The following is a 14,442-nucleotide window of genomic DNA, read 5'->3' on the forward strand; positions in this document are numbered from 1 at the left end:
TCTCTATGCACGTAATGGCATCAACTGGACAGTCATAGCTTTTGTCTACTCCAGTGCATCACTTGAAATGCTCGCAGAACTGGAAAAATTTATGATGATAACGTTTGATTATAAACTGGCTTGTAGCCTATTTGTTCTCTGTCCAGATGTGCTAATTCTTATTGTCATCCTTGCAAGCTCATGGATGCACAAACAACAGGAAGAAACCCTACACACCGAACTTCACTTTCTCTCAGCTTAGGATTCACACCAGTCACTTCATCTTGGGCACAGCGCTGCAAGACTCAGTGGGAAAGTCCTTAAGCACCATTGTAATGAAGTGCCTGAGCATGTGAGCAGCAACTCAAGCTCCATAACCACTTGCTCGGCACTGAGGACCATGGCTGGGAGCACATGATCCACCACGTGCTGTGCACAGCTCAGCATGCATGAGGAGCTAGTGCTGGCAGGGCAGTGAAGGCTCCAGTTACTTCTGGGACATCTGAGCTTCCCACCGGCCAAATAACAATTCAGTAGTTCCAGAGAAGTGGTCACCAGGGGAGTGGATTTATGTACTGATTAACTGGATCAGCCTGGGGTTAAGCCAATAACCCGTTCACTTTTCATTTCCCATTGACCAGGAAGATTGCAGCAGTGTCCCAGTAGTGCTGAATGTGTACAGCAAATAGTGTGTGCTATTGCTGCCGGGAGAACTCTTCTCCTTTAAAAAGAGGCTGTTTTACATAGGGAATACCTTAGCTCTCCTCCTTGGAGTACAGCATCTAATAAAAAAAAAATTTAAAAATTCCCAAAGCCCACGTCAGAACTCTACCCACACAGACAGATAATTTTGACTCAGTCTCCAGAAACCAAGCTTTAACTGTGCAATAATGTAGCAGCCTTCCTACCATAGACCCAGGCATCCACTGCCATGAAACCTCCCAAACCCTCCCAGGCAAGTAGTGTTCTGCTCACAAGATACCTCCTAAGGCTCTGCCCAGCTATAAGCTCCTAGTGTCAAGGACCGCCCCCAATTTTTACATGTTTACACAACGCATAGCAGCACTGTGAAGTTCATAGGAAGATCTGTCAGGTGCTATGATGATATCAATTGTTAAGTAAGTAATAGAGGATCAGGAAAAACACATTATCCCGGTAAGGGGGCAAAGAACTTTCATTATGTAAGCTTACTACTTTTCTCCCTTTACCTCTCCATCTTCCAAGTAACACTGTCAGGATGGAAAACTTTTCATATGCAAGTCAATTACAATTCAGAGGGTACATCATCTGAGCTGGAAGTTGGTTTTCAGTAAGGTAAATTGAGCCACATCTTAAAAAATAATAAATAAATACAAAGTTGTGGGAAAAAAATCCTTTTCTGAGTGACGTATATAAGGACTATTGTACCAAAAACTATCACTTATATCCTGGTTCAAGTGCTGGCTCTTTAAACAATGAAAGTTCACTGGTGGGTCAGCCAGAGAAGGTAAAGCAGGTGAAACACCCCAAGCCCCCAAATTTCTCTTCTCTGAACCTGTGAGAAAAATTGATCCTTTCCACCGTGAACAAAACCCTCAAAATGAGCTGATCCTAGGTGTGAAAATAACTAACAATACCTATTGGTATTCCCTCCCTGAACCCCACCACTACCCCAGGCCCTGTAACAAGGAGGAAAAAACACAAGCAAAAAACCCCCAGACCCAAACATGTCAGAAGGCAAGTCTCTTCCCAGCTCAGGCTCCCGAGCCACCCAGGTGACAGGGAGAATTCAGAAGTAGGAGTGTCAGAGCAGGCACCGCAATCAGAGGTGGCTCATCACACTCTACCACTGATCCGGGCTCCAAATAACAAAATCAAAGCAACACATCTGTTTTTAGAGCAAAGAATTAAATAGTAATAACAATAATAGAATTGAAAAATCTCATTCTCTGAGTACCTTTGATTCCTGGCTGGTAGTTGATGCTGGAGAGGGGGGCTGCTCCGTGCTTTCCACTTCATTCTCTTTCTCCACACTATCCACGCTGACTTCAGTCGTGCTGCTCGGAGGAATCATTGTACCTCTAAAACACTGCTACTATCAGGGAAAAAAAAGGAAAAAAAAAAAAAGGCAAAGCAGCTACAGACCTTTCTCGCTTTTTTTCATTTAACGTCCTTTTTCTTCTCTGCTCCTCGAGAACAAATGAACTCCGACCGCTCAGTTTCACTACATTTGCAAGACTAGAATTCTCTGGATTTCCTTTTTTCCCTTCTCCTCCTCCGCCCCCTCTCTCTCTCCTCTGCCTCCTTCCTCCCTCCCCTCGGCGGTTCTGCTGCGAGGGGAGCAAGTTATCGGTGGCTCCGTCGGTCAGTTGTGTGCTTGCTTCTGCGCTTCCCCCGATCCTCCTCCTCCTCCTCCTCCCCCTCTCCGTGTGAAGCCCGGAGGTGCGGAGCAGAGTCGTGACCATCAGCCCCGTGATCAGAGGGGAGTGAGCCGAAGCAGGGAGCCCGAGCCACGCACACACACGGGGCACCGGAGGGAGGAGTTGTATTTCTAAAGCTGGGAATAGCTTTGGAGGAGCATGTGCTGTCATAGTAGTGAGAGAAAGTAAATGCGCGCATGCACACACACGGGCAGAGAGACAGGCAGGCAGGCAGTGTGCATGGAAGCGTTTTACCTTTTAACAGGCTGGAGAAGGCAGAGTTTGAAGAGCAGCTCTATATTCTTCCAAGTCTTTTCCTTCCGAGTCTTCCCTTACCCTATGCCAGAAAAAAAAATTGGTTTAAATCATAGCTACCCTATAGCTCCCACCTTGCCTTGCATCCCAAAGGCAATGACAGGGAGAATCACCTGTGGATCCACGTGTTCCTCACTGCCCTCCGGGCCAGGGAAGCCCATCTCTGAGTCATGCACACGCAATCGGGGTCAGCTGGAAGCTCCCGCTACCGCTCACATCCTATACCTGTACGTTGTCATAGTGATAACACTCCGTCGGGCAGCGACAGAGCAGAGGCAGCCGTGGGGAAGGGCCTGCTGGCTTCCCCCTCCCCTCCATCCCCAGCGCCGTCATTCCCGAGGATGCGGCACCTGAAGTCACGCTTCGGGCTGCGGGAATACCGGCAGAAGGTCAGCGTGACTTTGCTGCCTGGCTCAGATTGCTTGATAATGCTCCAGTGTTTGCCTCTGATTTAAATCTGCTGCAAAGGTGCCTGTCGGCTCTCTTGCCTCTTGAATTAAGGGCCGTTTGGCGAAAGGTTGAATGCATGTGCTCCCCATAAGCTTTGCAGGGAGGGAGCCACTCCACATGGCTGGTGGAGATGACTCCTTCATTTAAAGAAAACAGGAAAAAGCAACCCAAACACATTTCCAATACACAATACTTATATACTGGAAAGTGAGAAGAACTATATATATATATATATATAATTGACAGTTATCTATACTGGAGGTACAGAGGTTTGGAGGTATAGGTGTGGGTCAGAGAGGAGCTTAAGTACCTTGAAGCTCTGGGACAGGGTATCAGATTCCTTTCAGCCCCATCCCTTAGAAACACAGCTGCTACCTGGAGCTGCCTTGCATCCCCCCTTCCACCTCAAATAATCCATGCATGAAAGTGAAGGCAAGTTTCTAAGATAGTAAGGGTTATACAGATGAAAGCCAGAGCAGAAATTGCCCTGAAGCCTCTGTATTCTTAATAACTATGCAGAAACCAGGAGAGAAAAAAAAAAGAGAAATCAGCTTTTCTTTGAATCCATGGTGAATTTTCAGGACTGGCAGTTAAATGGGGAAAAAAGCTTTATTTCTTTGAAATAGAGCATATACGATACTGAAATCTTCAGCAGACAATAAATCTGAAACGCTGCAATGCTATTTGTACAGCTACTTCAGAGCAAAAGCACGTCTTAGGAGTCTGCCAGTAGAACCTATTATTTGGCCTGTAGTCTCTAACACCATTACAGAGATCAAAAAATCCCCAACACTGGTTGCTCTTGAGGCAGTGTCAGTGACAGCTGAGGCTGAAGCTAGAAAATTCGGAGCTCAGAGGGGCAGATTTAGCAGGTAAGTAAAAGAATATATTTCCAAGGGTTTGATTTCTAAAATATGCCATCTTCTCAGGCTGTTCTCTTCATAGCCAGAGGAATTCTCTGGTTGCGAAGCTCATCTCTTCCCCTCAGCAAGTAAGATTTGGGGTCTGCTGTAAGACCAGCCTTTTAGCAATGAGCGGGGACCGCACAGAATCACTATTTGGGAGAATTAGGGCAGCTGTGGACAATGGAGACCTGGGCAGGACAATGGTGATTGAATACTTCAGCTCTGGCAGCAGTACCCTTCCCTTCTGTTCCAGCCAAGCACAGCCATGCCAACACATGGGGTCTGCCCCCCTGCAAGGACTGTTCTGTGTGCCCAGCAATGTGAGAGGTGAGAATTCGCGATGCTGATTTTTGTCCAGTTCCCCAGCAGCATTGTGAACCAGTCTTTCCTGTTATCATAGAATGGTCTGGGTTGGAAGGGACCCCAATGGTCATAGAGTTCCAACCCTCCTGCCACAGGCAGGGCCACCAACCTCCAGGTCTGGATCGACACAAGGTTGCCCAGAGCCCCATCCAACCTACCCATCTTCTTCTGGTGAACTTGTAGGTCACCTTTGAAATGGTCTTGGAGTGGCTGGTTAATAGTTAATGCTCCAAGCATTGTAAAATCCTGCACACATGTTGTATGAAAAGCTTGTAACGTCATGACTCTGTAAGTGAGTATGATAACACACTCTACTCTTTTTTTTTCTTGTTGTTTTACCAAATTAGTACTGACACCTGCTGCACTCCCTCTCTTCTCCCAATTACTCACTTGTCAACCACGACTGATCTGTCAGATTCTTGACAATTAGCCTAGGAAGGATGAGTCAAACCCAAAAATCTTACCAAAAAAGCAAAAAAGGAAAAGACACTGGATTTCTTGCAGTTTGATTTCCTTCCACAGAAGCCGGCTGTTGAAAAAAACCAAACCAAATATTCGGTATAATAAAACAGACTGATCGAATTAGGTGAACCTACATCTCCCTCTCTCTCCCACGCTTTACTCCTGAGAAGTTGGACTGGGGATTACTGCCGATCAGTCTCTAAGAGAAGGTACTCACCGGAAATGTGAGCGCTGCAGCACAGTGCTAAACAAGAGGAAATTGAACAGATTCTTTAGTGAAGAGATGAGTGTAGATTTCTGAGAGTGGGGAAAGGCAATTTAGATGAATAAAACATGAGATCCTATTCTCAGTCCCCAGCTGAAGTTGTTGCACGGTGTAAAGGCGCTTGAACGTTGCCTGGAGTTGCCGCCAAGTGGAGCGGTGGGAGGCTGACTGCGTGGGTGCTACACCTCATCCATCCTCCTGCCCACATAAAGGTGACGGGGTGTGATGCAGAGCACTCCTCTGTGATGGGGCTCTAGCAGTTCTTCCTAAACTCTGGCTACAGCTGGCATGGTAAGAGCATCCCAGAGGCTCCTGAGATTAGGAACATATAAAACACTGCTATACTGCCAAGTCCTACCTGCTGTAGAGCTCCATGGTGGCAAGATTAACCTGATATAAGGGTTTTGGCCCACATCATGTTGTTTTGCATTCTTCCTCTGATTATTTGAGCACCTTTCTGCAAAGGATGTACACGAGTAGACCTGGATTTTAAAAAAATAATTGGTACTTATTGAAATATGTTATTCTTGCTTGGACCCCCATGTATTTAGTAGAGAAAAATAAGAAGTGCAAAGGAGACACAGGTGTTAGTATTTACTGCCTGGTACATAAACTATCCCATACTCCTAAGCAATGAGGGTGTATAAAGGAGCATATAGAGACAATACTACTGATAAATTGAAGTTGTTTAAATCACTGTGTACCTCTCTCTGGAAACATGCAAAGCAGTGAGTAATCAGGCTGGTTGTGACCAGAGCAGGGCCCTCAAAGGAAAGAGGATTTAAGTCTACCGAGAATACAATTTATAAGAGGATGCAGACAGAGTGCCATAGAAAACTATTAGGCACAGAAAAAAAGCTTGCAGTACTAGCAATTGCAATGAAACTTGATCAGCCTCTCCCCAAATCCCTCAGTACAATTTTCAAGTGTTCCAGGTGAGAAACAGCAATTTCATTTCTTAGTCCACTTTTGTCTTCATGGAAACTGGCCACAGGATACCTCTCTAGTGCCATTTGTGACAGCATGGTGCCTTTGGGCAGCTGTACTGGTGGATGTCTTCACATGGCTCTCCTCTCAAATATCCACTATCACCCACAGCTGGCTACTAGACAGCAAAGACCAGACTGTCGCTCTAGTGGAGTATCTGCCTGTGCTTCCGAGTCACACACTTGTGGGGACTTCTTGTCAGTGACCACTGTACCCCCAGAGAAAATTATATTAAAATAGTATCAGGTGGCTGGGGTTTGTTGGGTTTTTGGTTTGGGTTTTTTTTTTTTGTGTTTGTTTTCTGTTTTGTTTTCTTTAGAGTCATACAGCCCTTGTTTGCTTTTGATGCAATCTTGGCAGTTCATTGAGCAGCTAACATTACTATGGATTCTGCTTATCAAAATGCCATCTAAGGGCTACAATAACCAGCTTGTCAAGCTGGAAGCACAAGCTGGTCAATGCTCTGAAAGCATTCCCAGTATTAATGGGATACTGGTGGCTTGCATTTTGACTAAAATGACTTCAAAGTACTTTTTAGAGTTAGAAGTATTAAGCCTCCCACTGCTCCAGGGAGCGATTATACTGTAGCAAAGGAGTAATGATGGAGGAAGCCAAACCAACAGATTTGTGCTTGTACTTAAGTGGGGAGAAAAATGGAACCTCTGCCTTAGTATTAATATCAAACCCCTTTTTCTGTCCAACCACAGCAATGCCACAGGGAGTGGTGCGGAGATCATACTGCACCTTGGGCGACTTGAATCTGTCTTTCAGAGAGGTCACAGTGAGATTTAAACACCTCTACCCAGACACCTAGACCAGGAAAAGGAAGAATGCTACATCCTCTTGTGACAGTGAGAAATGTTTGAGAAGGGGAGAAGAGGATGTAATTAGAGAAGATGGAATTTAGCCAAAGATACAGCGTGTAATATGCTCAGTCTTACAAAAAGCATGGCAATACCTTTAAATAACCAGCGACAGTCCCGACCTGATTTTACATCTCTGCTGGCAATATGATTCCTTCTCACTTTTTATAGGAAGGCGATATAAAAAGAAGAGGCCCGTGGAAGTAGCACCATTTCCTGCATCTCACAGATGCTCCTAGAAATTCCTGCCGTTTACTGACTCGGTCTAATGTGACTGCAGCAGGAACGCCTTGAACCAGTTCAATGGGTTGCTGCAGTGGTGGATTAGCCACAGATTAAATCCTTTCAGGGTATCCATGTTCCACATATTTAAAGAGATAACAAAGATATGATAATTAACATTATCTCCTTCACTCTTTCTGGACTCTGCTTTAACCTCACTTCTGTTTCCTTAGATAGTCATTAAAACTCTTCCCGATGGCTCTCAGTACCACTCAGAAGGGTCTCATATAATCATAGCATCTCACCCAGCTCTTTTCCTCAGCCTTTTCCAGGGTGTGGTGGGAGGAAACAGAGGGTCACCACTCTGGATCTTGGGATTTTTTTTTTTTTTAAAAAAAAAAAAGACTTTTGATAGGAGGGAGCTTTCATTTTTCTCTTTCTTTCCTAGACCTTCCTTGACCTAAATTGTCCCTTAAATTCCTTTGTCCAGTGGTCAGCCTTTCCAGGCATGAGTTGGCTATTACAGCTCAGAGGGTTTTGTTGGATTTGTCTCAAGTTCCTGCTTTTTCCATTCACTCTGGTATTGAATACCGTCATCATGAGCTATTTCTTAACTCATGTCAGTGAAAATGCATTGAGAGCAACGTTTTGCTTAGACTGTAAATAGAATCCAAAATAAGATCTGGCAAGCATTCCCAACATAGCTGGTGGTGAACACAAGGATATGTATATGCAATTTTTTTTTCATACAGATATTTTATGGCTATGCACCAATTTCTAAAAGGCTGTGCATGCACAGTATTTCCTGTCTTAGGTAGTTACAGTGTGCCTGTCACTGTAATATTTAGGCACAAACATCCATGCTAAATGCAAAATGAACCTCACTGTCATCTGCAAACCTGCAACAGCTGTGTGACCATTTTTTTGCTTTAGAATGAAAAAAATATTTCTCAGTGTGCCAGTGACCTTTGTCTGGAGAGCAAGGCTTTTCTACAGGGTGTGGTGGAACTGTTACAGGCAGCAAATCTTTTAAATGCCTTCAGACCCCATAAGATGAAAAGCTTTGTTGAAATATCAGAAATGATCATTATCAAGATTAACGTTCCACTCTATCAGATTAGTGCATGTGTCAACTGGAATAGGAGCGTGTATGATGAGGGTTGCCCGCAATTATGTAACTTATTCTAATGCTCTGATGCAGTTCTCAAACGAGAATAAAGAAAATAAATGTTCAGCCTGTTATAAATCCGATGGGAAAGTGAGTATCTTAGAGCCCAGATATATTGGGTTTGTTCCTTGAATCTTGATAAGATGCAAAATTTGACAGATACTGATGGTAGCTGGCTTGTTATATCTCTACAAAATTACCAGTTCAAAATAAAAATAGGAAGTAAAATTTGAATTGAGCAAAAAAATGAAGGTAAACCTAAAAAACACTGCAAGAAGTTATCCTGTAATGTTTTGTATTATTTTAAAGCAATAAGAAGTCTTAAGATTCTAGTGAACAATGATAATAGGAAGATGTTTGTCTTTTTGGTAAAGGCAAGACTATCACTATCCTATGGGCCTAATCAAACATAATTAATACCTTTTTAAAAGGATTCAGTTTAATTTACATAGAAAAAAAAATATCACTATTACATCTCCAAGAAACCCCCTAAGTTTTGTAGTTGAGAACAGTTCCAACCAGATTTCTTCATAGAAATAAAATCCATTATTTTAAGTGCTCCAGTGTATACAATTGTTACATTTTCTTGCTTAAAGCAATAACATAGAATATGACCCCCATATTCCATTTGAAATCTCAACACAGAGCATTCTGGAAGCGCTTCTTTTGATAAGTACATATCACTGTCTCCTATTACTCAAGGGGGTCAAGCTCAGCTGCAAGAGCAAATGATTTCCCTAGCAAAGACAGTCAAGATTTTTAAAAGTATAAATGCCAGAAAAGAAATAAAAGAAAAACGAGGGAAAATTGTCCAAATTCCAAGTGCCTTTACCTTCCACATTCATAACTGTTTCTATTCTTCATTGGCTTTAAGGGGAAAAAAAAAAAAGCAAAAAAAATCACTTAAGGTTTCCTTATGTTTGTTAGTCATAACACCTGCAGCTATACCACTCTATAATTTTCATTCTCTTTCCTCAAAGTGTCTGGAGTGTTCAGGCACAAAGGGATTGCACACTGTACCCAGTAAGAGCTGGACCTCTCCTGCTGTTTCCATGGAATGGATTATCTCAAACTCAAATGCCTAGTAACCAAGATCTATGATTTCAGACTTTGAGTAAGCAGGGTACTGAAGTATGTTGACTTTTCCATATAATTGGTCAAATTGGGTTTGTATTAGATGACTGAGACATTTAAAGTTACATGAATGATGGTTTAACCAATATATCTCTGTATGATTTTAAAATCCTATTTTCACATTTTGTAGTCCATAATATTCTGTGTCTTCTTAGTCTCTTTTACTGTACCATAAGGAAAGAAAAGACAACTGAGCAGAAAGGGTGAAATCTGGAGGAAAAGCAAGTTATTTCAAATTTCTATGGATGGCTAATGTTTGGGGTGCTTTAATTTAGTGAAAAGCAGAACTAAATGAACTGAGTGAAGGTGGTTGGACTTACATACATTCAGCTCACCAAAAGCTGAAGAAGGCAGCTGTTTACGGCAGAAGAGATAGCCAGCATCTCATAATGCCAAGGACTGTTTCAAACTGGGGCATTCTTCTGGGGTCCCAGATAAAAGAAAAACCAGCAGACCTGGTAGCCCACATAATCAGTGCATTCAAAAGATGCAGCCATCAGGAAGATACAAATTCAGACAGAAAAAAACCAACTTTGATTCACAATAGAATATGGAAAATATGAATAGAGTAGAATAGGAATCTTTAAGGTTGTAAAAGACCTCTAAGATCACCAAGTCCAAACTATAGTCCAATACCACCATATCAACTAAACCATGTCCTGGAGTGCCATGTCTACAGGTTTTTTGAACACCTCTCTGGGCCACCTGTTCTAATGCCTGCCCACTGTTTTCAGCAAAGAAATTTTTCCTAATATCCAATCTGAACCTTCCCTTATGAAACTTGAGACCATTTCCTCTCATCCTCTTGTGTGTTTACTTAGGAGAACAGACTAATGCAAATCACACTACCACCTCCTTTCAGGTAGTTGTAGAGACCAAGAAGGTCTCCCCTCAGCCTCCTTCTCCAGGTTAAACAACCCCAGTTCCTTCAGTTGCTACTCATAAGAATTTTTCTCTAAAACCTTTACCAGCTTCATTCCCCTTTTCTGGACATGCTCCAGCACCTCAGTGTCTTTCTTGTAGTGAACAGCCCAAAACTGAACCCAGTACTCAAGGTGCCTCACCAGTGATGAGTACGGGGGGGGGGGAAATTACAATCAAGCTGGAATACAACAGAGAAGATTGTCTTTCCAAGGGGATGTGACAAGCCCTCAGACACTAACTTCAGCAAACACAGAAAGTTTATGTATAAACTGCAGGCTCTGCAAGCTAGGTACTGTAGTTTTATTTTGAGTTTGTACAGAATTCGAAGCTAGTTTTGCTTTCTGTCTGGTCTTGGGTATTACAGTAAAACAAATAATTTTAAAAAGTGGATATGTGTCTACTCAATCAAAGCAGCACTCTGGATCTAACATGCAATATTTGGCTGTGTTCAAAGATTTTATCAGCAAATTTTTCTCTTTGCTTTCCCCTTGCTCCTTCCCTCCCCATTCTGTTATGAGATAAATCAAGCTCTGCTTTTCTGCAGTGACTATTAGAAACTGAAAGAAAAAGTATAAAACATTTTTTAAAATTAAAAAAAAGCCCTCCTCATGATGGCATTTTAAAGACCAAAAGTTTAAACAAAGACATTGAAGTTAAAAGGTAGAATATATATATACACATAAGTACTTGCTTGCTTAGCAGAGTAGTGGCTTCATATATTGTAGCCATGTTGAATGGCAACAATAATGGGTAGTAAAGCTCAGGGTAGAGAGGGAAAAGCTCACTGCAGTAAGGACTCCATAGGTCAAAAGAAGTAATGTAGAGAATGTAAAGAATAATCTGATTTAGAAAAATAAAAGGGCTGCTGTTTATTTTTGTGATCTATAATGAGAGCTTTGTGAAGGAAATCTATTTTTATCTTCCACACAGAAAAGCAAAGAATATGCAGAGCTGTGAATGATAATGCTGTAACTGGAGATAGTTGGTAAAGATTTTGACTTTGTTGGGATAATTTTTAAATTGCATTACACCCAGTGGAGTTATAAGGATGTTTTCAATATGTGTTAAAAGAAATTTTTCCATGAACTGGAATACACTGTGGTCAAATCAGCATGGGATTTCTCAAAAATGCTTCATGGACCTTTCTCTTCTTCCTTACATGTGAAAGCTGCCTTCTTTTGACCTGGACAGAAAAGTTGGAACCTAACTGAGGATTTAGCTGAAAATCCTAACGCCACTTTGATTCAAAACACTTTAGGTCTATTTTCCTTTTTTTTAAATTATTTTTAGGCAGCTGAGAAGTACTCCTTGAACCCATGCTCAGAAACAAAAATAAAAATAATCTGGTGCTTGCTTTGCTAAGTTCACGTCCATATTTTACTCCTTAAAAAGTCAGGATTGAAAGCTATATTCTTCTGTACCAAAACTTGATCTGATCTAAATGCAAAAGGTTATTTCTAAGTAACATAAAATGCATGATAACAAGCAGCTACAACTGATTTTTTTTCAAGTTCGTTATTGTTAGGTGTTGCTTGCTTAGCTGCCGGTAAATAATCCACTAAAAAATACTTGCACACAGTTTTTCAAAAGATATGAATGACACCAGAGTACTGAACTTTGGTTAACAAAATACAGAGCTAAAGCTAGTTCTTAAAGAAAACACATTTCCCTCCCACCCAGAGCGACACATTTTGAAAATTACAGTAAAATCTTCTGTGTCAAGTCTAAAAAACATCTTCCCTGAGCAACCGAGTTCTGCACATGAAGTTTCAGCCCTATTATGCTGTTGACAAGGGGGAGTCATTCACATTCAACTATCAAAAGAGTAAATATTTTGAAAGAGGATTATCTTTAAAGGGAAATTTTAAGGATGCATGCAAAATCCTGAGACCAGTGAAATCAGTAAGAGGTCCCAGGATTTCAGCCCCGCAAATAAATCCAGGTGGTTCCAGAGAGGCATGTCTGCTGTTATCTGTAGGAATAAAAAGACTCTGAAAAAGACAGGCCCTAGCAGTTAACTGGCAAACAGCTCAGACAGTGCTATTATAGTCAGCATGCAAACTATTTTCCCCGTTAATTATATGCGTCTAATGTCAGAGATCTAATTATCCAAGAAAAAATTAAAATTTCTAGAAGAGCACAGAACTGAAAAAATGGACCACAGCCAAACTTTCCTCAAGTTTTTTACTGAAGTTGACAATGATAGCCTGGGAGATCAACATCTATTCAGACTACATTTTAACTGTGATTTTTATTATTTTTTCCCAAGCAACACAAAAAAAGGAAAAAAAAAATAATGCAGCATATATTACTTCCAAATGCTTACTTCTTTCCAGTGGTTCTTACACCATCTGGCTAAATAATTTCCCCTGGCTATTTTTTTGTTTCAGTCACTGTGCAAGAAGCATCCCTGGAAACATACAACATTATTTCGTGAAATATTTTTACACCAGCATTCATTTCACCTCTGAGAAGATCACTCAGCAATTCCTAGAGCTAGAAAGAATATCAATAACTGCTCTGTTAACTCATCAATTGTAATGGATATATAAAACAGAAATTACAGTTTAGGTGAAATTCCTCCCTGAAAACATGTTCTCTCTGCATAGGTGTTCAGCATGTTTCACCTAATTGAAGAAATGAGATGGATGAGTTTGGAGATCTTCTGATGACCAGTATTACTAGGTTTCCCTTTTTCATCTTTGGCCTAGAGGTGTCCTGCACGGAGGATCAGCTATTTCTCAAGGCCTCTTGGGAAGCAAAAACTTTGTTCCCTGCTGAGACACCTCCTTGTTTTCATGAGTCAAGATTCTATGAGACTGTGCTTTTTCATATTGTTTTCCTTTAGAAATTTAGCACTCAAAAAAAAAGAAAAGGAAGGAATGAAAAAGAGAAAGGGAAAGGGATATTGAAATAAAGGTGAATGGAAGAAGAGGGAAAAAAATCTGTGAAATGTCCAGGTATTGGGTTGATCCGATACTGTTTAGTATTTAGCCATAACTCAACTGAATTTAGGGAGCTGTGTTAATTTACACAAATGGCTTTAGAAGCATGAAATAACATCAAAAATCAAGTGAACCCCAACTTAAGTTGCACCTGAGGACACACATGGAAATTTTATTTTGATAGCTCTTGTAATTTATTTTAGATCAGGCTTAAAGCCTCCATTCTCGGCCTCCAACTTCTCTATTACCAGAGGCTATAATATGAGTTGAGGGCAAATTCATAGAATGCACCAAAAAGATGAGTAAGTTGACATTGCAGAAACTATATTAACTACATCACCTGGGACTACAGAAGAGACACAAAGTAATGGAATCGTTGCTCTCATTTTGTAAAAGTCTACCCATGAGGGAACAACTCGTATCAGTTACTATTTTAAAAGACAAAGCCAAACCCATTCGCCTTAGCTGTCAGACATTCCTACTCAGAAAGGACAATCCCTGTTTTTAGCACACGTGTTCCTATTTTCTATATTTTTCTGTATAGTCCATCTCACAAAGAAGTGTAGCTATTACAGTGCATTTCAGCACAGTTTAAAAGCCATGTCCTTATTGCAGTCTCAGGGATTCCTATTAATTCAAGTGTTACATGTTAGTTTAAGAAACAAGAATTTTCTGCTTTAATTAGTCACCTTAGTTATCAACTCCTATTCCACTATCAGTCCTGGGCACGTAAATGTTTAATATATTCCCCATAAGGCTAGCTTTGATATTGAGGGCCTTATCTTACAAAGAGTTTGTCAGGAGTCTCCAACAAATTTAACTTGCTACTTTTTACTTCAAGAATACCATGACACTGTAATCTCTATTGGGATTTTTCTGGCAGATATAGAGAAGCACATTTGTCAGTTTGGGTAGTATTGTAACTAGCTGGGTAGGTTTTCGCTATGTGGAGGAGGCAAATTGCTGCTCGGTGAGAGCACTGCTGGTGTCTTGACCTTTATTAAAGATTCATGGAAGGCCTGACAGAGCCATCAACGGTAAAACTTCTTGGGGGCAGGTTC

General features: G+C 41.3%; 1 protein-coding gene across 2 annotated transcripts in view; it reads right to left on the reverse strand.

Annotated features, from left to right (window-relative positions):
• The window catches only part of STAC (SH3 and cysteine rich domain), a gene marked incomplete at both ends in the record, with an annotated part of 71,688 nt that extends 69,656 nt beyond the window's left edge, over positions 1–2,032 (reverse strand). For both annotated transcript variants that reach the window (XM_084280205.1, XM_084280204.1), the window contains one exon: positions 1,916–2,032. In XM_084280205.1, the coding sequence (XP_084136331.1) occupies positions 1,916–2,032 (117 nt within the window). The remainder of the gene's footprint in view (positions 1–1,915) is intronic.
• Between the last annotated feature and the right edge of the window lie 12,410 nt (positions 2,033–14,442).

The sequence above is a fragment of the Gallinula chloropus genome (assembly GCF_964237585.1).
Source record: "Gallinula chloropus genome assembly, chromosome: 2".
Lineage (NCBI taxonomy): Eukaryota > Metazoa > Chordata > Aves > Gruiformes > Rallidae > Gallinula > Gallinula chloropus.